At 45.0% G+C, this 25,246-nt stretch overlaps 1 protein-coding gene across 3 annotated transcripts in view; it reads left to right on the top strand.

The window, feature by feature from the left end:
- MDGA2 (MAM domain containing glycosylphosphatidylinositol anchor 2) overlaps positions 1-25,246 on the top strand; it is a 267,795-nt gene that overhangs the window by 98,481 nt on the left and 144,068 nt on the right. For 2 of the 3 annotated variants that reach the window (XR_010622915.1, XM_065748210.1), the window contains exon 3: positions 12,191-12,365. The exons of the other annotated variant lie outside the window; for it this stretch is intronic. Coding sequence is in view for 1 of the 2 variants with exons in the window: in XM_065748210.1 (XP_065604282.1) it covers positions 12,191-12,365 (175 nt within the window). In the remaining variant the exon portion in view is untranslated. The remainder of the gene's footprint in view (positions 1-12,190; positions 12,366-25,246) is intronic. 3 annotated transcript variants of the gene reach the window in all.

Raw genomic sequence — 25,246 nt, 5'->3', positions numbered from 1 at the left:
TGTGTTGTCTTCTTGTTGGGTTCTCATTTGAAAATAAGCTCTAATCTCAACGTCGGTACGATTCAAACACATGCTCCATTTGTTTTCCTTAAGCCAAGATCATGCTATTTGAATCACTTTGCACCCCTGGCGTTCCTATCATCGTGACAATAAGTAGTTTGTGACTGCTAGGCATGCAGCAAAGTTATATGTTGAATGTGGGAAGAAAAATATGTTGTTTTGTTTTGTTTTTTTAAATAATAACAAAATTACTGTGTGATCATTCCAGTTGTTCCCTCTGATTTCTTATGAAAAATCGTGGGGTTGGTGCAGAATCTGTGTGTTTGTGCTCTGTAGCTGCTGATCTTTTCTGGCTTGAACTCTGCTGATAGGATTTCATACTGAGCCGCCAGCTTTCTTTTTGCAAGATTGCTTCTGGATCCCTTTCCCTCTGCTTCCTGCCTGCCCAATTCTCCCACCTTTCAAGCAAAAATTAATGTCCTTTCCTTCCTTTGCCACCACAACTAAATGAGGTAAATCTCAGCATCGCACTCTCATTTTTAGCTCATATCAGTTTACGAGGTGTACTTCAGCCTGCCTGGAAGGAGAATGCAGCATGGTTAACGTTAATGGATTCCAGAGGCTGTGCTTTAATTCAGAAGGAGGTCTGGGGATGAGGTGGGTGCTCACCTTCACTCTGCAGGATGCTGTGCAGGAAGGGCTCAGGAGGTGCTGGTAATGTCCAGCAAAGATGTGAAGGCAGCAGCCAGTGGTCACCAGAGCTCGCTGTTTGGAAAGGATTTTCCTCAGAGTGCCTGTGTGTGCCAGGGCTGCTTACCAGTGCTGTTTGAAATAAAGCACGATTCTCCTGGATTACAATTTATGAAGTTTTTAAAATGGGAACTAGTTTAAATAAACAGACTGATATTGCATCGCAGGAAATCGATAAGCCTGGTGCTATTTGCAGAAGACAGTGTAGTGGAAAAAGAGCCATTTAAAGCTGGCTGTTCCTGATGCTCGGTTAAGTGGATTTAATTTGCTCGAGCAGAGGTGTGCTGGCCCCTTGTGGGCGGTGGCACTTTGGCCCTGCAGCCCCTGCACTGCTCAGCTCTCTCGTAGCATTCACCATCTGCACTGAAATAGCTTTCCATTGCAATCCTATTTTTGCCACGCTGTGCTGGCGTCAGCAGCTGCTGCTTTTTTTTTTTCCCCTTATTTACAGGCGTGTTTATTTGTGACACTTGCCATTCAGTTGGGAGGCTGCATGTCTGCTCAGAAATATCCCCCCTGGTTCCCGGCAGCAGTCAGGGTTTGTATGAGGAAAGATGGGATGAGGAAAGCTTCCTTCTGTCTTTCTCAGTGTGAGTCTCTGGGTGTGCTCTGGCCCTCCCGAGTGCTTGGCTTTTCCCAGGGGTCTTGTGTGGAAGCAAAACTGGGCAGAGCTCAAGAGCAGAAGTTCTGCTGCTTGAAAGAAGGCTAAAAAAAGGAAAAAAAAATAAAATAAAAGCATCAATTTTACTCTGCCTACATTTCGAGATGCCTTTGTCACTTTGAAATGCAATTCTATTATGAAAACTGACTTTAAAGCAGAAAAAAAAAAAAGCTGTTTAGCAGACAGCTTTTCCTTTCTCTGTTTAGACTTGAGTCTTCTGAGTTTAACAACAGAAGCATGTTTTTATGCCTTTCTGCTCTCGAGGGAAACAAGCAGCTCTGGGAACAGAGGAGCTGAGGGCTTTTGGCTTCCCACCTCTCCTTGTGCTGTGGTTGCACTGCCACTTCCCAGAGCTCTGTCCTGGCACATTCCTGTCCCCAGAATGGATGGAGCTACCAGGAGCTGCTGGGGTGGCCTTGTGCCCATGTCAGCCCTGGGGAAGGCAGTCACTGGGCTTCAGAAGGTTCCACAGCCACTTAATGTTTGGGGTTCCTCGCTTAAAAAGTGGGGCTCAAAGAGCTGTTTAGGGTAAGGGGATATGTTGATGTCTTTGAGTCTCGTAAGGATGGTGTGTGAGTTCCAGCAGGCTGCAGTTGTGCAGAGGTGCTGGGTGATGGAAGCCCAGTGCAGGGGACGTGGCTGCTTTGGGGCTGTAGAGCTGGTTCTTGCACAGGAGGACACACTGTTCACATCCGTGGCTCTTCGTTGACCCCCAGTGCTCCTGGAGCAATCCTGTGGCACTGCTGACTTTGATTTAGAGAAGCACTGTGGATGAAGGATCCTTAGTGTAAGCAACTTGGGTTGGAGCGGGTGGGGGAGGCCATGTCTAATCCATTCTGTCATTGCCTTTCATTTGCCTCTTCTGTTGAAAAATGCTCTGCTATCAACTCTAGTCCCTCATTCTAAAGGTGTTATTGCTGTACCCTGATTTTTCATTCACTATTCCAAATTTGCAGAGTTTATATGCTATGTACGTTTCTGTGATTTTAATGAGTGTGGTGGCTTTCTCCATACCCTTACCACTCTTCAGTGACTTGTATAACCAGCAGAGTGGGACCGTAGCCTTAGGCTTTATTCCATCTGATTATTTTCTGCTTTATACATCCAGAAAACCTTTCAGTGTTTTGATCCAGCAGCCCAGAGCAGTGGTGGAGCTGGCATGGAGCACGTGGCTAGCTGTGGTTCCAGCTCCATCCTCAGACCTTACAGTCACAGCTTCTGAGTCAGGATGGGGCCTTCCCAGCAGCTCACCTCTGCAGATCCTCAATGCAGACACCTTCCAGTGGCCACCAGATTATCAGCTTTCTCATCACAGCATCATTCTTATAACTCATGTGACTTTGGTCATACAAGAGTCTGCTTGCAACGGTGAAAATTTTAAAAAGTGTCTTATATTTATTTGCCTTCAAACCATTTAAGAACTATAGTGAATGCATTTCCATGCACTTTAAGTTATGAGGATATATTTATGACTCCAGTGATTTGACACAGTATACCAGCATTGGAAGGACAGCATAAAAATTAATAACTGAGAATTCAAATGGTGCTGTGCCTCCCTCATTCTGCCCTTAGATTATGTTCTTTATTATGAAGGTGAAGTTATATTTCATTTTGAAGCAAGTTAATGCAGCTGAATTCAAATCCTCAGGGAATAATAAAAACCATATCGTTCACAGGTCTTTGGATCATTTCACCAAGCTCATTGAATAATTTATTTGATGGTCAGTGAATAATTTCCCATCAGGAATGCCTAACTGTGCAAGGTACTGTATGTCTCACAACTGTTGACATTGTTGAGATTATATTGACATGGGTAGAAATAGGGCTTCGTGAAATTAATGGAACTCAGTCCATATTCAGTTGATGCTGAGAAGTTCAGCTGCTATTCAAGATGGAAAAAGACTCCATCCTTCAGTGAGATATTGATAGTAAAATGTGTATTGATTAATCGTTAGGCAAGTGCAAATTTTTTGAAGCAGTGAAGCTTCTTAAAGTCATAAGGAAGAGCATTATGGTCAAACTAGGATCAATTACTGCAGTTAATTATTTAGCAGGTTACACAAAAGTGTTTTGAGAAGGTACCTATGGACAGACACCACCTTTTGATAAAGAACCCCAGGTTGTTATCTAATGCAAGATCTCACTTATCTAACAGCATCTTTTTGCTATTGAAAGCAAGTTGTTTTACCGATTTAGAATCAGAGAGATTCTCATAGAGAATCACCAAGGTTGGAGAGGACCTTCATGATCACCTGGTTCAGCTGTCTGCCTACCAACAATACTTCCCCCTAAACCCCTTAATACCACATCTGAACATTTCTTGGACACCTCCAGGGATGGTGAACCGCCATCTCCCTGGGCAGCCCATTTCATTACCTGTTCTCTCTTTGAGAGATTAAATTTTTCCTAATATTCAACCTGAATCTCTCCTGCTGCAACTGTTCACCTAATAGTTGTGATGACCTGCTCGTTAATTTCTTCCTAAATTGTTCAGTTCACTTAAAATTTCTTCACTTGTGCATAGTTATCTTCAGATTTTCAGCCTTTGAATGAAAGAAATCCTTCTTTCTTCCTAGTAGTGGCATTCCACCCATCATTTTCTGCAGTATCAGTCTGGGGTAGTTGGTGCCCTGCTGGAAGACAGTGAGTTGCTTGGCTGAGGGGATGGGAAGAGGTGATGTTTCAAGGAGTGCTCTAAGTGTTTCTCAGTGCAATGAGGAGAGTTGCTGTGCTGTGGGGAGGAGCTGCATTTTGCTCAGTGCATCTGTGAGATTTGTGCGTGCAGAAGGTCAGTTCATACACAACCCCTGGCTTCAGGGTGTCACGTTGTGCTGCTGGGGCTTGGTTTGCTCTTGGGTAACTTGGCTTTAGGTTGAGAATGGAAATGTCTGTCTTGTAGAAGATTCAGAGGTGAAGAGACAGGTAGCTCAGGTATAGTTTTTTTTCACACTTTATCAGATGTCAAGGTCTTCAGTTATTCTTCTTGCCCCTTGATTTACTGCAGATTAGAAAGAACTGAGAACTTATTTTTCCTTTTTTTTCCCCTTACAGCAGTTGAAAGTAAATTCTTCACAGAATCACAAAATTACAGGGGTTGGAAGGGACCCCTAGAGATCATCTAGTCCAGCCCCCTGCCAAAGCAGCTCCCTAGGTTGTTCTGTGATTTCTGGCACTGAATCAGAACTGATCGTGCACTGCATGTTAACAGTTGCTGTTGTGGTAAAAAAAAATAAGTAAAAATAAGTAAAAAAACCTGTGCTTTTCTCCATCAACCCACTGAAGCATTAGTATGCATGTAAACATGAGCACCTGAGCTGTCCCATAAAAGTCAGTGGCATTGGCTGCGTGTCTTTTTTCTGTGGACAGTGCTCAGCTTTCTCGCTGTGTTGCCATGAAGTTTGAGCAGGGCTGGTACTTTGTGTTCCAGGGTGGCATCTCAGCTGCTGCACATCTGAGGAAATGGATTTGGAAGTGGAGGAGTCTCCTGATCTGCATTTGGTTTCTCACTGATAACAGCTTTCCCTGTGGAAGATGGAGGATTGTCATTTCTGGCAGTAAGGAGGGCTTGCTTGGGATTGGCTGCTATGCCAGTCTTGATATTCCTCATAAGAAATTGTGGACAATCAGCACCACTTTTTGCTGAAAGCTTTTTTTATTCAATACAGCAGTAAGTATTAAATAGGAAGAGTATTTTTTATACCACTGCATTCTGATAGCCCAAAGCAATATCTAGTCAAATAAATCCAGATGTCTTGTACCCTCTGTGTCATTGGGCGTGCTGCATCCTGCAGCCCTGCTTTACTATAAAAGCCATCAAAACTCAACATCTTCTGCCCTTTTTAATCCATACGTGTAACTAATCCTGTAACTTTGACACACAAATGTTTTCCTTTCACATATGGTGAAGCTGGAAGAACATCTGGAAGAATTGCTAGAGTAAATGTGAGCTTGCAGAGTAAGTGTAGTGCAGAGTTGTGCTGGGCTGTAGATCAGTGGTGTATTTCCCTGCAGAAGTGGGGGACATGGATGGGTCAGTGCCCATTCAGACACGGTGCAGCTGGAGGAGCCTGGTGGAGATCTCCATGCCAAGGATGTTGAGCCAGCAGTGTGCAGAAACCTCAGGGTTGGACAGCTCAGAAGTGCTTGCTCTTCCACTCTACATTGGTGTAAGCACATAAAGCATAAACTAGAGTTGTTTGTGCACAATGACCACAATGTGCAGTCCATTATTTAAGACACAGGGTGGAATAGAGGGGAAAAAAACAACATTAAATGCTTCAAAAAATTCCTGATTATCAAGAGTCCAGCTCTCAGGAGATAGAAGAGATATATTTGGAAATCAGAGACTCCCAGGTTCTACGTTTAGTTGCTCACTGCTAACAGCTTTCCATCCCCATCCAAAATAATCCAGCTCTTAGGAGCTGGGCTCAATGATCACTCTGAGCCCCTTCACACTTCAGTATTTTGCAGTGTCCTCTACGTTTGTCATGAGGGCTTTTTGCTTTTGGTATCTGCTGCCCTGGTCATTGCTTTCATGAGAATAAAACTAACCTGGAGGAAGAACAAATAAAAAAGGTGGTTTTTTTTTCCCTCTTCTGGGGTCACTTTATGAGACAGATTTTTCCAAAGGCTCGTGTCTGTGTGCGTAATATTGCAGCACATCCCAATGAAGTTGTGCAAAGAGCTCTGCTGCAGCTGCTGACATGCAAAGGAAGACTTTAATCTCAGACGGGGATTTGGGGATTTTAGCAGTGAGCGGGAGAGCCTCCACATCCTTGTTTCCTTAGAGATGTCAGAGGACAGCAGCTGTAATCAGTGGCAGTGAGATGCCTTACGATCCCAGCCCAGCATGAGGCATATTTATTTTAAGGCATTTGTTTGCTGTGTTAGATATCAGTGCTGCAGTGTACGAAAAAGGCTGTTCTCTATCAACTGTTTCCAGGGAAGAATGAAAATGTTCTGTGCTAAATCTATTGAAAATATTGAGTGGTGACCCCACCACTCCCTGGGCAGCCTGTGCTAGTGCTAGACCACTCTTTCAGAGAAGAAATACTTCCTACTGTCCAAACTACTTGTTGGAATATTTCCTTGGAGCTGCTGCTCCCCTCTCAGCTCTTACCTCTTGCGAATGAAAGCACTGTCCCAAAGTGCGTTGCAACCCAAACTCTATATCAATGCATTTTTCAGGAAATCCATGCCTGGAATGGTTTGGTTTCATTGTTGAATGAGTTTGGTTTCTGAACAAAGGAAAATGTTTTGTTTCAGAGTGTATAATTCTAAAGATATTTTAAAGGTTGCTGATAAATTTTCCTAATTTTAATATCTATAGACAATAATATTGTCTTTGACATGGTATTTGAAACTTAAGTGTTTCATTTTTAAAATGTCATAATATTTTCACAGAATCGTAGAACAGCCTGGGTTGAAAAGGACCTCACACTTCATCTTGTTTCAACCCCCTGCCATGGGCAGGGTCACCAACCACTGGAGCAGGCTGCCCAGAGCCACATCCAGCCTTGCCTTGAATGCCTCCAGGGATGGGGCATCCACAGCCTCTCAGGGCATCCTGTTCCAGTGCATCACCACTCTCTGAGTGAAAAACTTCCTCCTAACATCCAACCTAAATCTCCCCTGTCTTAGTTTAAAACCATTCCCCCTTGTAGTTTTCTTATCTGCTGCTTTTTGTTCTGGGCAAGATTAGTTTGTAGAAGCTGAGAAAAATCAGACAAAGAATTCTTGGAGTTCTTCAGACGTACATTTTTAGTCAGAAAAAAGTCAGTTGAAAGAATGCTCCCTGAGAGCACTGAAGCTGTGGAGTGAAATATGGCTGTGTGGCCCAGAGCATCCACATCAGCCAATACAATGCTGTCAAAGATGTTGATGGTTCACAGGGAACATTAATGCATACACAAATCAGACAATGATGTAGGATCACAGAATCTCCAAGGTTGGACCTCCAAGATCATCTGGTCCAACCATCCATCTACCACCATGATTTTACTCTAAACCATGTCCCCCCATACTCTAAACCAATCCCTCATGTATCATGTCTAAACATTCCTTGAACATCTCCAGGGATGGTGACTCCACTGTCCCTGTACCATTGTATTACCTATCCTTTTGAGAAGAAATTTTTCCTAATGTCCAACCTGAATCTCCCCTGGTACAACGGGAGGCCATTCCTTCTCATGCTGTCATTAATTAGGAGGGAGAAGAGGCCAACCACAAGTAGAAGTGACCATGTAGGTCATGCTATGGGTAGATGGGTTAGAATGCAGTCATTTGTAAAGGCTGAATTGTTTTGAATGAATTGTTCATAAGTTGCCTTTGATTTATACACGTTTTACAAGAAAAAAAAAAGAAAAGGAAAGAGGGATTTGTTAACTAAAGACCAGAATTATGGCAGAGCAATGTCATGGGTGGGATTCCCAAGTACGCAGTGGTAATAGTGAGTATTTCAGAAACTGTGCCCTCAGAAACAAGCAAGCGTGTATCTGTGCAATGGATTAACATCTATTAGTTCAATTTGTGTATGCCGTGATGTGCAGATGTAACTTCTTAACTAAAAAAGTTTGCATTATGACTAGAGATGGCTTTGACCTCTTGGTGAAACAGAATTTATTTCCTTCCTGCATTATCCACACTATGTGGACAGCACGCAGGGCGTGCAGTGTTACTTCTGCTCTAGAAACAGGGGGTTCTAAGTGAGAAAGTAGGTTACGTGCAGCCAATGTCGGTAACGTACATCTGGCTGAGGGATTGCTTTGTGCCAAGTAATGGGAAAAATGCAGTATCTGAACTACGTAGATACTCACTTAATCTTCTTTAAAAATAGATTATTTATTATAATATAATAATATATCTATTTATTTAATATATATTTATATGTATGATTACAGTAACAAAGAGGCTTTCTGAATCCCCTGTGGTAAAGAAGCACAGATGCTTGTTTGGGTTTTGAGGCCAGCACCTGCCATATATCCTTTGAGCCCATGATCCCCATTTTGCCACCTCTCCTCGCCCTGAGAGCAGCGTGATGTCAGTTCTGGGACAGCAGTGCCACGAAGGTTGTTGCATTGAGCAGCGAGGAGGGCTTGGAACCCCGGTGCTCCACCTCCAAGGATGGATTAAATGACCTCCTGAAAGAGGCCAAGCCTGCAGCTTGCAGTGTGTGAGGCCATGGGGGACCTCTCGTGTTGAGGCTCAGACATCTGACATTGTGGTGCTCAGTTTCTTGATTAATGCATCCGCATAGTGTCTGAGAATCGCCATTCTTCAGAGTTCATTCAATAAATTACAGAGCAGTATTGATCAGCGTGTTTTCTTGTGTATGTTGAGTTAAAGCTAAGGTAAATAATGACCTGAAGTGAAATCAGTCTGCTGACATTGCTGGGGAACATCTTTTAGGAGATAATCAACTACTCCTTTCATTCTTCAGGGGTGTCTCTGTATGCTACAAAATTATTTACTTAGTTGAAATCATGCCTCATGGCCTTGAAGCATACATATATCTGTATATCTAAAGCTGTCTACTTCTGTTTACAACCAAACACGTTCTTGCTGAAGTGCTTTATAATGAGGACAAGATCAGTATGTCAAGGTTAAGACTCAGGATAGGAAGGCTTTTGCAACTATATGAAAGACAAAAGTGACATCTTCTAAATAAACGCTTCTGTATTTCTTAATATAAATTACATAACATTACCAGTTACCTAGATGCTGTTAATACTTCCAACACATTATTTAGATTATATGTTCTTTGCCAGGACAGGCTTCATTCCACCACTTGGAATACTTTGAGTGAGAGGAATAGGAGGAAGAGGAAACCATCTCCTTTTTTCCATCTAAAAAATTATCAAAAACAGAACTGTTTTGGTAATTACGATTACACAGAGAGAAATAAAACGTACAAGAGGTTCAGTGAGTACCTAAAATACTGTTTTGTGATCATTCTTAAGCATTTGAAATATATGTATATGATGAAATTGTATTCTGCAGCACGTGAACGCTGTGTGTTCCAAAATTATCCTGCAGCACATTTACATGGATGATTTAAAAGCCTGAGAGCCAAGAGTTTATAATAGAAGTACAGACAGATTGAGGCTGGTAAATATAGCAGCACTAATAGTGTCTGAATGTTGTAGATGTGGAGTTTGGCATATTTGCTTTATTCCAGAGCAGCAAAACCATGCGAGAGTTATACAGGTCACCCGGTAAGAGGGCAAAGCCACTCAGCCTTATGAATTTAACAAGCCAGAAAGAGGTGAAAAATGTTTGGAGATATTTCTAGCTATGATTTCAGTCTCTGAAGCCCACACCTGCACTTATTTCAAGGGAAAAAGAATTTACATAGGCTGCGCCTGGTCATGAATTCTTCAGTCTGATGATTTTTAGTAGAAAAGAGAAGATGAGCTGATGGGAGGAAGGTGGACCCCTTCCACTTGATGCTCTTGTGCTGGGACCCAGACCCCAGCCCTGCGTCAGAACCAGACATGATGCAAGTCAAATGGCTTTCTGCCAGCCCAGACTACCAAGGGCCAGTGCCCGCCAGGGTGGCCCAGTCAGTCTGGACCACCTGGGTATCACCTTGGGCCACTGAACTTCCTGCATGCTTGGAGTGTCCAGCTGTGTGCTGGTGTCTGATCTGTGTGCAAGGTTTGCAGCATGGTTTCACTGGTTCTTCGGATGATCTCTGGGGATCATAGTTTGAGAACCAGCAGCGAAATAGTTATTGTCTTCTCTTGTGTCAGTCTCATTTATATTAATGATTTGGCCTTCATCCCAGGACAGAATTAGTGCATGGGGATGACAAGATACAGCTTTGAGAAGCTTCGGAAGAGGTGACCATGAAAGAATTTAAGCCTCGTTACTAGCTGAAAGAATACCATTCAGTAATGGTGATGAGGTGTGAAGGAAGGGATGAGGGTGGAGGTAGCCTGTAATGTGCAACCCACTGTAGGGTGCCTGCTTTAGCAGGAGGGTTGGACTTGATCTCCAGAGGTCCCTTCCAACCCCTACGATTCTGTGATAATGTGGACCCTATAAATGGAAGAAAAACCTAATATTTAAAGAGTCTTTTTGGTCTGGAATTGAATGTTGTTTGTCCTGGCCACTGAATCAGTGTGACCCAAAAGAAAAGGAGGTACCTGGGGACTCCTTGGAGGACTGGTGCACTACATGTTGTAGCTCAGTCCACTAGGTTGAGCAGGTAGGGGCTCAGGACATCTCACTTGGGTATATCTCCCATCAGATTTGTGAACCTAACAAATGCACACAAGGGTGAGAATCCTTTAGCAAAACATGGGTACCAAAGCCATGCACAATTTGCATAGAGGTCTTCAAAATGAAGCCCTCAATTTGTGTGTAAACTGCTGGTGCTGTATCATGTGCTGATGTGATATCTGTAACTTTGCTTGCTTGCTATGTTTCTTCTGTATAATTTCTTTTTTTTCTCCCCACCTTCAATTCCAGCTGGTGTTCCCTCCTTTCATGCAGGGAGCACAGGTAGCCTGATGAATGGGAGCCCTGTTGGGAGATATCTGGGGTCTGATGACCTCATGGCTGCCTGATTGACTCCTTGTTCCCATCGTGCTTGAGGGACAAGCAGCATGTAGCATTTAGGGACATGGTTAGTCAGTGGGGATGGGTTGATGGTTGGACTTGATGATCTTTTCCAGCCTTAATGATTCTGTGATTCAATTGCTTTTCCCTGTGGCTTTTCTTCTATTCTAGTTTCCTTAAAGGAAGTCCCTTCTGCAGCTGTAGGGTGGTGGTTATTTGAGCCTCAGAGAGCAGAGGAGGAGGAATGACCCTCTTAATTCCAAGGCCTTTACCCTGGGGCCTGTTGGCTAGTTAATTTCACAAGTTACCAATGCCTTATTTTCATGCAGGGTTTGCATTCCCATTGGGTATAAAATGCAAAAGCCTTTTGCAGTGACCACTGGTCAGTCCACATCACTGCTGGGAGCAGTGGATTCACCACACTGGATGGTGGTGATGAACGCTGCCCATTGCCTGGAGTTTCTTCATGGCACATTGTGTCTCTTGCAACTTTCTGGAATGGATGAGTTTTGCTTTATTCAGTGTGCTATGTGAGTTTTATTGAGTCAGCACCATAGGAGTGTTGTTTTCCTGCTGGACCCCAGTATCCTGCTCCTGGCATCTGTTAAGTGAAGTGGGCTGATATGGGCAATTTGATGACTCTAAAATTGAAAAGTTCACTTTAAGAAGTCTGCACATTGGGAAAATAATCGCTAGAGTAAAAGGATTCATAATTGCTATAAAAGACATCTAAACAAACAAAGAAGGAATGGTTGTTCATCATTTGTGGGTTCAAGCAGGTGCTTAAAGTCGGATTTTGTGGTAGCTGTTCTGAAAGTACTTCCCAGTGTGCCCTTGTCTTTGACAAAAGTGGTTTCAGAAAGAATGGTTTGTGTTCAGTGGAAGAGCACAGCACGTGGTGAGGTGGCTGTTAACGGGGAGTTGTGCAGCCATTCCAGCTCGGTGTCACCAAATGTTGGCTTGAATTCCCACATCTCTGCTAGTGGCATTTACTTTCTGTGAGGTGTTTCCATCAAAAGTAATCAGCTGTTTCTAAGAGAGGGTGTAAAACACAAGATGCCAGCTGCGGGGCTCTTGGATGAAGGGTTTGATTGTAAGTGCGAGCTGTTCAGTCACCCCATGTGAAGTCCTGGCTGCTATGCACGTGGCTCTCCAGCCAGTGGTGAGATCTCCAGACCACAGGCTTCAAGTAACAATCTTTTTCTGATGCTTGCTCAGATCAGGTGGACCAAAACAGCGGGAAGTGCCTCTGACAGATTTCAAGACTCGAGTGTCTTCAATGAAACGCTGCGGATAGCCAACATCCAGCGTCACCAAGGAGGTCGCTACTACTGCAAGGCCGAGAACGGCCTGGGCTCACCGGCCATCAAATCCATACGAGTGGACGTGTACTGTAAGTAACAGTGGGCATGTTCTCACCACAATCTCCTAGAAAGAAGGCCCTGGTTCTCAGGGCTTGTTACTGTGCTGCCCAATAAACCTCAGAGGTTTTGTGAAGTCCCACCAGGAAACCATCAGAGTTCAGGGCACATACTGCAGCTTTAGGAGTAGTTTTGCTCAGCAGTCCTTTGGTTGCTCCCACTGAGGTCAGATGGGGCTGCTCCTCTATGGACATATCTTAAAAAAAGGATAAAAACAATTAAAAATTTACAATACTATAGCCCACCTCAGCGTGATTTGTCATTTTGCATTTCTAGTGCGCATTTCTAGTACGCAGCCCTTAATTTCATGCATTTTGACTGCTGTTTCTGTCAAACCTGATTCAAGAGGAAATGCGGGTGCTTTTGTCTTATTTTGCTTTAATTGCTGCTCAGATCTGCGTGGTCGGGGGTTTTTTTTTTGTTTGTTTTCAATGGCACTCTCTTCATGTTCCTGTGAAACAGTTGTAAAAGCTACCCTTGAAATGTTGGGCAGGAAAAGTGACAAAGTGTGGAGATTGTAGTGCAGCTGGTCACCAGGGCTGGCAGAAAAGATGTATCCAATATGCTAGCACAAAAGGGAATAAAAATGACACAAATCCTCATCTGACTTGTACGTACTGCAGGGTCAGATGAGGCATGAAGCTCGTTCACTTATCGCTCTAGGTTTAACAGCAAACTTCACATTTAACTGTGATTGGGTTCAGCTGTTGCAAAGAGATCTGAGCGCCTCACACAGCTGTGGTTTTGTGCACACTTCAGGTTAAGGAGAACAGTCAGAAATCTCTCAGAAGTACTTCAAAGATGGAAAATCTTTGCGGTACGCATTTGGGGATTCTTCTGGTGCAAGCAGTGTTGTGTAAACAAGTATGTTAACATGCACATACATAGTTAAACTGAGCCCTTCAGAAAGAATCCTGTCTTGTGACTATATAAGCACCGAGCCTGTGTTTCCCCAAAAATACCCTTTCTCTGTCAGATGAACTTCAAGATGTTTTCTGCTTCAGGGACCCGAGAGGTGGTGATTTCTGTGGTTCCCTTATGGGATGGTGGAATTCCCTTCCTGGGGGATTTTCTTGCCTCGCAGATTTCAGCATGTTCCCAGTGAGTGCACTTACCTTCATGATTTGCTTAACTAGCCATAGCTTATACCAGTGCCAAATTTCTACCTCCTTTATAAACAATAATTGAATTAGGAAGTAATTGCTCATTAATTTGTTGAAGTCCAGTGAATACATAGACAACGTTCAGCTATGAGGTTGGCACATTTAAGCGAGCCTTTAAGTCGCTTCTGGATGGTACTGAAGCACATCTCTCTTGCCCTAGCACCCACATGGTAGATTCTCCTTAATTCTTCATTTAAAGTGTGGTTGTGAGACTGCTGCTGGCAGGAAGCGTTGTCTGGTGGCTGTGATGCTGCATGGTCTGAGCAGGGAGACTTTTGAAAGGTTGCTTTGACATAGAGTTTCTTTTTCAACTTCTATAGTGAGATCCTTCTGGCAGACAGCCTTTCCCTCCCATCGTGGTTAATTTAGCTATCTGCCTGTGTTCTCGGATTTGTTGTCTGGGATTTATTGCAGTTTAATTTTATTTACTTATTTATTTAACATCATATGCTGCTTCTCAATATGCCTCGAATACAGATGTATTTCTGGAACATAACAAACTTCAGGTTCCAGCTGTGATTTAATCCCAGGTGATTTCCCATCGTATGCAGGCAGATATTTCACTGGGTATTGTCATCTGTTATTGGTCAACTACATGTGGGCACACTGGTGTGCCAAGCTCAGTGCCACTGTAGATTGGATCTAGCTGTGAAGAAGATAGGAGAGAAAAGCCTGTACCCCACAGAGGTCAGGCAAGTTAAAGCTCGTAAGAAAGTGAAGCACTGCAATAAAAGATGTTTTTAATTTTGTGATGAAACCCCAAAGTCTCTTTAAATAAACAGCTGGAATATATGTATTTCTGAAAAAATGCTTCGATGAAATATTACTTCAGAAACATCTTGGCCTATAAAGCTGAAGAGAGAAAACAATATTGAAGTTGCATTCCATATTGGTTTTGCATCCAAGAACATTTTTGAAGAGGTGATTTAGGTCCTCAGCCTCTGATGTAAAATCTGAAAAGGCACTGTATAGCTTGAAAATGAACAAAATATCCCACAGAAATTCTTTGCCTCCTCATTCATCTCCGTTGCCATCTTGCTGGCTGGATGCGAGATGTTAACATCGGCAAAGGGAAGGAAAATACCACTCTCTGATAATATCTTGTTCTTCATTTTCCACTTAGCTCGGGTGTTCTGCAGCACTTGGGACCTCCGTTGGTGGAGCTGGTTATGGAAGAGGTGGCAAAGCCTGGCTTGGGTCTGTGCATATGAGTGAAAGGTTACTGCCAGATGCACAGATCTGCAAATGTCAGATGGTTTATCCACTTAGAGAGCCTCAAATACGATCTGTTTCCCACGATCTCAGATGACTCTGACTGAATCTTGGGAGTGCTTGGTTGGCTGTGCAGAAGGTGGGAGTGCAGGTGGAGAGTGTGGCTGCAGGAGACCTCATCACGGCCTCCCAGTACCTAAAGGGAGTGCCTTAACAGGGTAAGAGCAGCTTCCACGTGGGCAGGTGGTGATAGGACAAGTGGGGATGGCTTTAAACTAAAGAAGGGGGGATTTAGGTCAGAATTTAGAAGGAAGTTCTTTGGTGGTTAATTGGTTTTATTTCAGTGAACTCCATAATTCTGATTTACCGCTTTCAAAAAACTATCTAGCTATCGCTCTGAATTAAACATTGCTTGAGGACATACTTTTTTTTTTCTGCCAAGTAGTTAAAAACAAGAAACAAAACCCCCAGACATTTGCTAACTACATATGCAAGCAAGGAGCACAGCTCAGGAGTTGAAATAAACATGTGTGATCATTCAGAAAGTAACCAGGGGTAAAAGTCCTCCACTGGACCGAAGGGAAACAGTGCTGTTTATGGCTGGGCAGGTGACTGTGTACCCCATGGGCTAGTTTACATGGTTCACATCAGACATGCTGGCTAGATTACTGAATCTTGGAGCTCCAGGATAATCCCTCGGATGCAGCATTGCCATCAGGGTGCACTTGGTTGACACGCTGCTTTTAGTGATGTACAGAGGAGAGGAGAGATTTCTCCTGGCAATTCTGCAAGCAATAGTGCTGGAACTATATCTACTTTATTTACAGCTACCAAAGGTAATGCTAAACAAGGCCACGACTCCTTCCATTCCTTTAACATTACGCAGATCTAAACCTTCAGAAATATCCATCATGATGGTCTGGTGTCAAAATGCTCGGATATTTAACAGTGGATGAAGTACAGTGGTAAGCCAGTGATGCCAAAGTTTCTTTCATCTGCAGCTGCTCTTGGAAAGAGAGAGGAGCTGGTGCCCATTCCTTGAGAAGGCACAGAGCATCCTTCAAATGCTTCCCAGCTCCTCATCTCCCTGTGTTTGTTTGCTAGCTCCTTCTGTGAAGATCTTTCTTCTGCTGGAGGTGTTCAGGTTTGATGGGCTCCTGGGCAGCTGTGCTGTCTTTGGCTGGAGATCATCTTCTCTCACCTCAGGCTGAAACAAGGGCACACAATCCCCTCTGCAGCCTGCTCTCGGGGTGGGGGGGTTGCCTTCTGCTTAGCCACCAGGAGGAGAACTGCCACATGCATCCGAGCTGTGCTCACCCTGCTCTTGAACTCTTTCCTTTTCCTTTGGAAGCATCCCTTTGAAGTACATCACATCTTTCCGCTTTGAAGAAAAAGCTTTTGTACTTGACTCCTAGGAAATATTTTTCTCGAGTTTTGGAGGACACCTTCCCCTTTCCTAAGGAGGGAAGCTTATTGTATAAATTAAATCTTTTGGTTGAAAGAAGCAGAGCACTATCTTGTTCCTGAAGGACAATGTTTTAACAACAACAACAACAAGAAGTGCTAATTGTTGCAAATAAGTTGAAAAATAAATTGTTGAAAATAAGTTTTTAATCCCCCTATATCATGGATTCTTATGGATGCCAGGCCAGGCTACACGGCCCAAGGGAAATAAATCAGAGTGAATTGTAAGTGGTTAAAAGATTTCTGAAATGAATTTGAAGTCAGGATGAAAAACGCTTATCAGACAGATTAAATGCACAGATCTGTTAAGATTGCGTTGTGTGGCATCTAAGAGCCATACAGTGTGCAGTAGCTATTGCTTGTTGGCAAAGTTGTGTAATTCTAGGATTAAGAGGTTGAGCTGAGGCTGTAGGGGGAACAACCCTGTCTTTTGTTCAGAGATCCCTGTAAATCTTGGCTCGCAGCTCTCTTTCCGGAACCCACCCCTTTACACAAGATTAGTTAGATCCACCTGAGGGTATTCTGTTTACACGAAGCATTCAGTTAACTTATCCAACATCAGCTGACTCTGTGTGTTTTGGGTTTTGGTGCAGCCTGGTGCAGTTTCCCTATGGGGGAACCTTCCCTACACCAGTCCCAGCCCTCTATGCAACACCAGTGTACTGACAGAAAGGAGCAGTGTGCTTGTAAAGCTCCAACCTGCTCCTAAATATGTGTTTATACCTGTGTTTATGCTCAGCATGCTAAATATGCATGCAGGTACCTTCTCAGGGGTTTGCCCAACTCATTCCCTTCCAGGTTCAAATCTTTCATTTCACTCTTTTATGGTTTGCTTACATGGTATGTGCTTCCCTGGTGGTTTTCAAGGTGCATTAGTTGTCCATTGTCTCCATTGCCCTGATGGAGTTTTTATGATGGGCAGTAGCCCTAGCACCATCACTGGGAAACTGCAAGGCTGTTGTTAGCAAGGCCTGAGGATGCTCAGGATTATTTCCTAATCCAGTAGGAAAGAGATGAAAGCAAGACCCAGCTTTGGACCCAACTCCAGACCCAGTTTGGATGCCCCTCTTAATAGGGATTTTAGTCTGAAGAGTGCTTATGGCAGAGATGCCCTCAGCAGTGGTTGTCTCAGAGCAGAGCTCTGCCATGCAGAGCACCTCCCACGTCTGTACCTGTCCCCATGGCTTTGTGCTGCCCCTCAGCCCTGAGGTCAGGAGGAGTGGTATCTCTGTGCTCCGGCAGCAGGATGCAGGAGAGCCTGAAACGTGCTCGGTGTTGACACATTATTTCAGCAAACAGAGAGCATCACAGCTTTCCCGACTTGGGATGACACAGAATGCTGCTGATAAAATGTGTCAAATGACAGAGATATCAAACTGCTAATCTTCAGCCTTCGAGTGTGTCTGCTTGTGGCATGTGCCATCACGAGTCTGCGAGAGAAGTGTTGTTCAGAGGCAGCGCTGGGTCTGCAATTCAGAGATGGTGCTGCTGATTTCCGTCTCAGCCAGGGAAAAGATGTTGCAGGGTAATACTGAGCACTGTGCAGGGAAACTTGGTTGCAGTGCTTCAGTTACATAGTGTTTCATGTGCTGCTGGGAAGGCGTAGCTTTGTTTTGTCTCTTCCTTAACGGCACGTAGGCAGGCACGCACACAGCTCATAGGGTGTGCTCATTTGTGTAGGGCAGAAGAGATGTTAAAGTCCAGTTTATTCTTGTGAGGTTGGCTGCAGCGCTGTGGGTGTCAAAGGAGTGGGTGTGATGAAGGTAACTGAGCTGAAGGAGGTCACGAGAAGCTAATGAAGACACGGGGCTGGGAATGGGGAAGGGGCTGAGCTGGCACTGCTGGCTGCTCCTCAGTGTGCTCTGTCCTCCTCTCCCTTCCCAGATCACCACCTTAAGAAGACAGAGAAACTGGATTTAAATTAGATGAGACGAGGAGGAGGCGATGATTTCTGCCGGAGTGCTATTTTTGCTCTGGATGAGATAATGATGTGCTCTCGTTGAATTATAAGGAGGCTGCCCTGTGATTCCCTCTTGCTACAGTGCTGGTACGTGTCTTAAGTCCACTTGGCATCAGGAAGGAGAGAACCTGGGGAAAGTGGTGAGGAAGGATATTGAGCAGGGAGCTCTGACAGTTATTCTGCTGAAGCTGGGAGTGCATCAGTTCACAGAGAGGATGTGTAGCACAACGTCATCTGGGGTAAAAGTGAAGATAGTGCTTTCTGGTGAGTCTTGATGTCCTTAGATAATTGCCACGTTTGTCGTTCAGCATCCCACATTCTCCACTTTCTATTGCATGAATTTGTTAAGAGTTGCTTTCAAAAACTAGAGCCCCTCTGCTTTTTCCATCCTGGTTAACCTCCAGATTTTAGACAACAGCACCAGTTCTCATGTCACTGTTGCTGCTGGAACGCTTTAAATGTTTTCACTCAGTGTGTTGTGATGCACTGGAACAGGTTGCCCAGAGAGGCTGTGGATGCCCCATCCCTGGAGGCACTCAAAGCAAGGTGGATGTGGCTCTGGGCAGCCTGCTCCAGTGGTTGGAGACCCTGCCCACGGCAGGAGGTTGAAATGAAATGATCTTTGAGGTCCTTTTCAACCCAGGCCATTCTGTGAGTCTATGAAATGGTCAGAACTGTGCTCATAGTGTGCAGAAACGTCACACAGGGAAGAGATCCCACCTCCTGTGAAATAACAGTCATGCGTACAACTCTCAAAGACTTTGCAAAAAAATCTGCAGTTGTCTCAGCTGTTTTGGGGGCTTTAAGATGTGGCTGCTGTGGTCTGTGTGTGGCTGTGGTGAGGTTGCCTCTGGAGATCTCCTGTTAAAGCATTTCCCCGAGCAGCTGTACACAGTGTGTTCGTAAGCACTGTTCAGATCCCCTCAGCCTTCTGTTCTCCAGGAGAGCCCGGGGGCTCTCAGCCTGTCCCCATTGGGAAGTGCTCCAGGCCCCTGCCATCTCCATGGCAATTAGGATAAAATGTGGGGAATGAAAATATGCTTCATTAGTTTTTGTGTCACCTCTCTGACTTGTGTTTGCTTTACTCTGGCTGCACTGAATCATACATTCTTACTGCAATGATACTTTTAATGTCCATCTCTATTACCTAGCAATATTCATTGATATTTTAAATGATCTTCCTTTCTGGCCTTTCACTTATTAGAAGCCTAAATCCTCATACACATGATAGGATGAAAGACCAGTGCAAATTTTAAAAGAAAATAAAAAGTGGAAAATTAATATAAAACAAAAGCATAGGTAACAGCATATCAAGAAAAGCAAATGTATTAATCTTTCATCACTTCTTCTTTTATGATACAATAAAGAAGTTGCTCTGAAACGAGATGCAGACCTCTGTCTGCCCTGGGGCTTACCTTAAACAAATGGAAGTGGGGTGGAGTTCTTGCTGTCGTTGCTTTGGCTGGTATGTGTGCCTGTATTTTCCACTGGCAGAACTCTCCTGTCCCTCTCGATGTGGCAGATGGGTCTTCCCAATGGAGGGCTGGAGCATGGAGCAGAGCTGCTTCCTTGCTGTAGTGAGGGGCAGTGTGAGAGGCCAGGTGGTGGTGTCAGGGCCTGCTGAGGGGTACTTGGCTGAAATCAGTTTCCATGGGGGTAAGGACAGGCAGCATTGGGAAATGTTGCACAGCTTCTGAGAGAAGACAGAAAACACTGAGCCGACCTTTGTTATCCAAAGAGAGGTTTGCCTGAGGTGTACAAGCCAAAATGCCTTTTGTAAAGATTTGTCTCTTAATTTCAGTGCTCGTGTTGATTTTAGGAAGCTTTCTGTAAACTTTCCCCCCCTTTTTTACCCATTTGAGTGCAGAGGTTTCTGCTCCTCCCGAATAGCGGTGTGCTGTGTTCCTGGTGTCCCGTTGAGATGTGGCACTGAGGGACGTGGTCTAGTGGGGGAACACTGGTGGTAGGTGGACGGTTGGACTGGGTGATCTTGGTGGTCTTTTCCAACCTTGGTGATGCTGTGATTCTATGATTCACAAAGGTTAAGCAAACCTTAGCACAGCGTGCATGGACGGGATTGACCACGGTGGTCCATGGCAGCACCATGGGGAAGGAAGGAAGGACATAATTGTGTATCGTGGAACAGGAGAGGCAGCCGTGCCATAAAATATTAATGCAAATGTGAGCACTTACAGTAACTTCAATGCCTTTTTGCACCCCCAGCTGTCACACTATTCAGACAGCATTAAATAGCTTTGCGGTGGCTGTTAAATGTTATCGGCGCCTTACTAGCTTCTGTGCATTTTTATTTTCTGCTATGAAAAGCTTTGTACAAGCAAAAGGAAAGAGAAAAAAAAAAAGCCTAATGTTCACGCTGATGAAAGGTTGTATTTAATGCTTGTAAAATGCCAACAAAACACTGGCATGTTCAGAACTGAGCTAGGATGATACAGTGCTCTGCGTGCTTCACAGTTCTGCAGGAGTCCTGGTTCAGGACTCAGTACAGTTTTGATCAAGCTTGTCCTGGTGAGCCTCCCTGCTTTGGTTCAGCTCAGGAAGGTGCCCTGGGGAGCTGCTGGGGCTGGAGCAGCTCCACCTGCACCTTGTGGTAGGGGGGGAGTGGGACTTGGATTCCCCTTTGCTGTAGGGAAGTGCTGGTTGGCTTTTTCTTAGTCTGGCCCAACAGACATTTGGGGTCCCAGGGAGGAAACGGGGGAGGTGTTTGGCCCACGTGGTGCCTTTCACCCTTCCTCAATTGGTGCTTGTTTTCTACGAGTGATTTCCTTCGGGTTCCTCGATAGAAAGCTGTAAGAAGACCTCGTTATCCAGAATGAGGCATCATTTAGGCTGGTTGGTATGTTGCTTTCTACAATGTTTGCATATCTTCACTTTCCTGGATCAAATAGGCAGTCGGATACCTCAGACACTGCAGGTTGAAATGGAGATTTCCCATAGGATGCTGATGTGGATGCTGCCTGGATGCTCCCGAGGGCTGGGATTTGCTGTGACCACCTCATGCTGGCACAGCAGGCTTGTGCACTTTGTACGGGCTGCTTGCATTTGATGTCTCATTGCCCTGTTCTGCTCTTTCTGATCCTACCGAGGCCAGTGTCTGTGTGCTGCTCTGCAGGGAAGACGGCTCCTCCAGTTTCTGAGCTGGGACAGCTCAAGAACAGAGGCATCCATCAATCTCCTGCTTGCTGCCCTTGCCTGCTTTATAGGAGCGAGGGAGTCCAACGAAGGAGCAGGAGCTGGGAGTCAGAAGCAGCAGCAGTGTGGCAATCAGTGTCTGCATCTCATGTCAGTAACAGAAGACAGAGTTTTGTGGGTAACACAGAGCAAGCAAGAGCAGTACTTGTGTCTGCTGCACTTGGGGGATGAGCTGCTTCAGGTTCTGACTGCACCCAAATGAGCACAGCAAGGTTTGCAGAGGGCTGTCCCCTTACCCTGCCCTGCAGTCCCTTGGTGCACACCTTTTGCAGGCTGATGAGGGCTTTGCACAGCTGAACTTCTCGATTCCCTTGTTTGAAAAGCATTCTCAATGCTGCTGCTATTTTAAGGCTTGGCTGCCTGCTGATGGCTGACCTGAAGTGATGTTGGTTTGCCTAATAGCTCGGGATTTTTATGCAGTAGGTGTTGGGACTGCAGAGTCCCTAATAGCATATTTTAGAGTTCTGATGGATTTTTAAATAGCCTTCCAGCACTAAGGCAGGCTTTCCTGTAATCTGCATTTTGCAGTAACACAGGAGCCTGGTCACCCCCTGATCTGCCGGATATCTATTCATGCCTCTTCCTTTTCACTCTCCCCTATTTTCTGCCTTCATTACTTCATTGAGCTCCACTGCAGCCTGTACTGACAGTGGCCCCTGTCAAAGTAACTGTTCTTAGAAGAAATGTCTTTAATTAACCCTCTCCTGGAAATGAAGCTGAACAAGGCCAGGGAGCAGCTGTATGTAAGCATATGTCCCAGGTTCTATGTGCTTAGTGGCTTGCTCACAGGACCTAGGGGAGATGCTTTTTCTCCTCTAACCATTTTCAGTTTCCACAATCAAGTCTTGGTTTGGTTGCTGGGTTACAATGTATAGATAATTCTGTTGCATGTGAATTTCCAGGAAAAAATTGCATTTATTTTCCTTTTGTTAGAATAGTCCACATTGCCTGCATGTACCTCAGGCTGTGCCATGCCCTGCTGTCATGCCCTAATACTGTAGATGGGAAGTAGGAGCGACCCAGGACTTACAATGGGAAGTAGGAACACGGGTAGTAAGAGCATTTGTCCAAATTTAATGCGTTCTGTTTTATCTCACTCCATTGTGCTGGAGGCACTTCTCATTAAACTGCCAGTAATTAGGGAAAAGCTGAAACTTTGCATAACAGCCAGCCTCAAATGGCTTCTCATTGCCTCCTGCGGTGGCCTGGATACTGCCACCTACCCTTGCAGTATTGCCTTTCTGTAAGTTTCCATGCTGTAAAGCCATCTTTTGCCATTTTTTTGGCTATTCTCTAGGTGGATGTATGGTTTGTAACACATTGACAACAAACATCTCATGGCAGTGAGGCCCTGGGAGACATGCAGCTGCAAGCAGAACCAAGGCAGCCTGGTATTACAGGGCAGGATTTTGACATGGCAAGCAACCTGTGATGACCATGTCATTAGTTGAATGCAGGTATGACCCCTTCCTTTTGCTCTAACGAGAGGTCTCCAGCAACCAGCTGGGAGGAGGAGCTGGTTCTGCAGCCCTGCTTTGCCTGCTGGTCTGTCTGCTGCGTTGTGCTCCCTCGTGGCTGTCACTGACAGAGGTTATTTGTCGAAGGGGAACACGAATCATAGGATGGCTGAGGTTGGAATGGACCTTAAAGGACGTGGAGATCCAGCCCCCCATGTGGGGTTGGAATAGCAGGTGGTTCTTTGTGGTGCTGCCTCCCAGCTCCTTGGCTGTGCTGTAGGGCACTGGGTGCCACCAGAAGGAGGGACTGCAGCTGTGGGAGGCAGCTCTGCACTCTGAAAATGCTCCGGCAGATCTGAAAGGAGATGTGAAAAATGCAGGTTGCCATTTAGTAAGGAGGCAGCAGGATCTACGTCCATAGCTTTTGCAGAGGAAAGTAGACCACAGCAGAGCTTAGCAGAGGGGGCTGTGAGCTGCAGTGGGTCTGGATGTGACTGTGCTACGCTGTTCCACAAAGCAGCGATGTTGCAGGAGGTGGGGAAACATCACTTGAGGGAAGCAAGGAGGAACCAGTGGGAAAGGGCAGATGGGGGGGAAGGAAAGGTTTCTGATGCAGCTGTGAAATAATTCACGAGGATTACTCAGAGTGAAGGAGAGAAGAATGAGGGGCAGAGAGAGTGCATTTAAGTGGGACTCTTTAGATGGACAACTAGAAAAGGGGAGTTTTTTTTCTTTTTAAAGCTCCTTAGAGGAAAGGACTGACAGTGATGGGCTTAAATTGCAGTGAGAGATCTAGGTTAGACAGCAAGAAAAGCTGTGTGGTGGCAGAGATGAGCAGATATAGACACGGGGCGGGAGGGGATGAGGAGCATCTCTTGAACACAGCTCCCTGGAGGAACATGTGGCAGTGCTGGTCCTTCCCCAGCTGCAGGATAGGAGGAGCAGGTGCTGAGGAGCTGTTTTCTGGCCCTTTTGCCCCATGATTCTGTTCCCATCATCAGTCCTGATCAGAGCTATGATGCAATTTCCTTATGAGACCTTCACAGTGTGAGACGATGCATCTGTGCAGGCAGGAGAAGCTCAGCAAGTCCAGTAGAAAGTGCAGAGCTTCATTAAGGAATTGCCCACCATACTGCATTGTGTTGAGTTATTGTGCTTCAAAGAATATATCTTAAGAGAGTTGTCAATAGGCTGTTAGTGCTCTTCATTTTTGCTGACAAAGTAGTTGCTTTTCAAAGCAGAAACTAGATTGTGGTCACTGTTCATCTTTGCATAAATGCACCAATGCTGAGAGGAATCTGTGCATGTTACTGAAGCTTGGGCTTGAGTTCCCATCACTTACGGAGCTGATAATGTTCCTTCTGGATCTGGGAGACCTACTGAAATAAGTTATGCCAGAATTGGGCCCTCTGTGTCTCTGAAGCAGCCCAGCCCAGCTGCACTGCTCTGAGTGGCATGGGCTGATTTGAAATGGCACAGATGAAGATGAAATGTGTTAAAAGATGCCGACAGAGGGCTGATTTGCCAGCTGTTTGATTGTTTTCCTCTGGCATCATCTGCAAAGCAATTACACACAAATAAAGAACTTCTTGAGATGCTTTCAAGGAAATATTGACCACTAACGTTTTAATTAAGGGACATTGAAGCAGAAACATTTGAATCAACGACACGGACAATAGCAAAGCAGGTTGGGTTTAAAAAAGGAGCCTTGCTTACCACCCTCGTGATAACACATCCAGTCTGTACCCTTGGCTGAACTGAAGTATCAGTATAAGCTAGCTTCATGCACTCATTTTATCCTCCTTTTATCCCATCTGAGGAACTGACAATTTTAAAATAAGCTTAGGCCGTCATTTACTTTCATAAACAAAACTGTGTCCATGCTTTGAGCTGTTGTGTAGGAACAGATGGAGTGGTTTGGGATGGCTTCTAGGCAATACCCTCGTCTCCCCCAGGCCAGGGGGTGGTTGCTGTGCTGAAGAGTTCAGTGGGAAAATCCCAGAGCAGGAGGAGGCATGGGTGGGTGGTCTCCAACCACTGGAGCAGGCTGCCCAGAGCCACATCCACCTTGCCTTGAGTGCCTCCAGGGATGGGGCATCCACAGCCTCTCTGGGCAACCTGATCCAGTGCGTCCCCACCCTCTGAGTGAAACACTTCCTCCTCACATCTAACCTCAATCTCCCCGGTCTTAATTTGAAACCATTCCCCCTTGTTCTTGTCCCTCCTTTTTCTGCAACAGTAGTCAGTATTCCACCCCCCCGAAGCATGCAGAAAATGCCATTTCCCTGCTTTTTTTAGTAAGTCTGCAGTCACTCTTAATGCTTAACAATTAGACCCCTGGGTGTAAGAAGAGGAGTAATTTGTGGTGCTTATGCTTGCGTGGAGTA

Source organism: Cyrtonyx montezumae, unplaced genomic scaffold, assembly GCF_038088225.1.
Source record: "Cyrtonyx montezumae isolate F1298 unplaced genomic scaffold, pur_monq_1.0 scaffold_10, whole genome shotgun sequence".
Lineage (NCBI taxonomy): Eukaryota > Metazoa > Chordata > Aves > Galliformes > Odontophoridae > Cyrtonyx > Cyrtonyx montezumae.
This window is presented reverse-complemented; position numbering and strand designations above follow the sequence as displayed.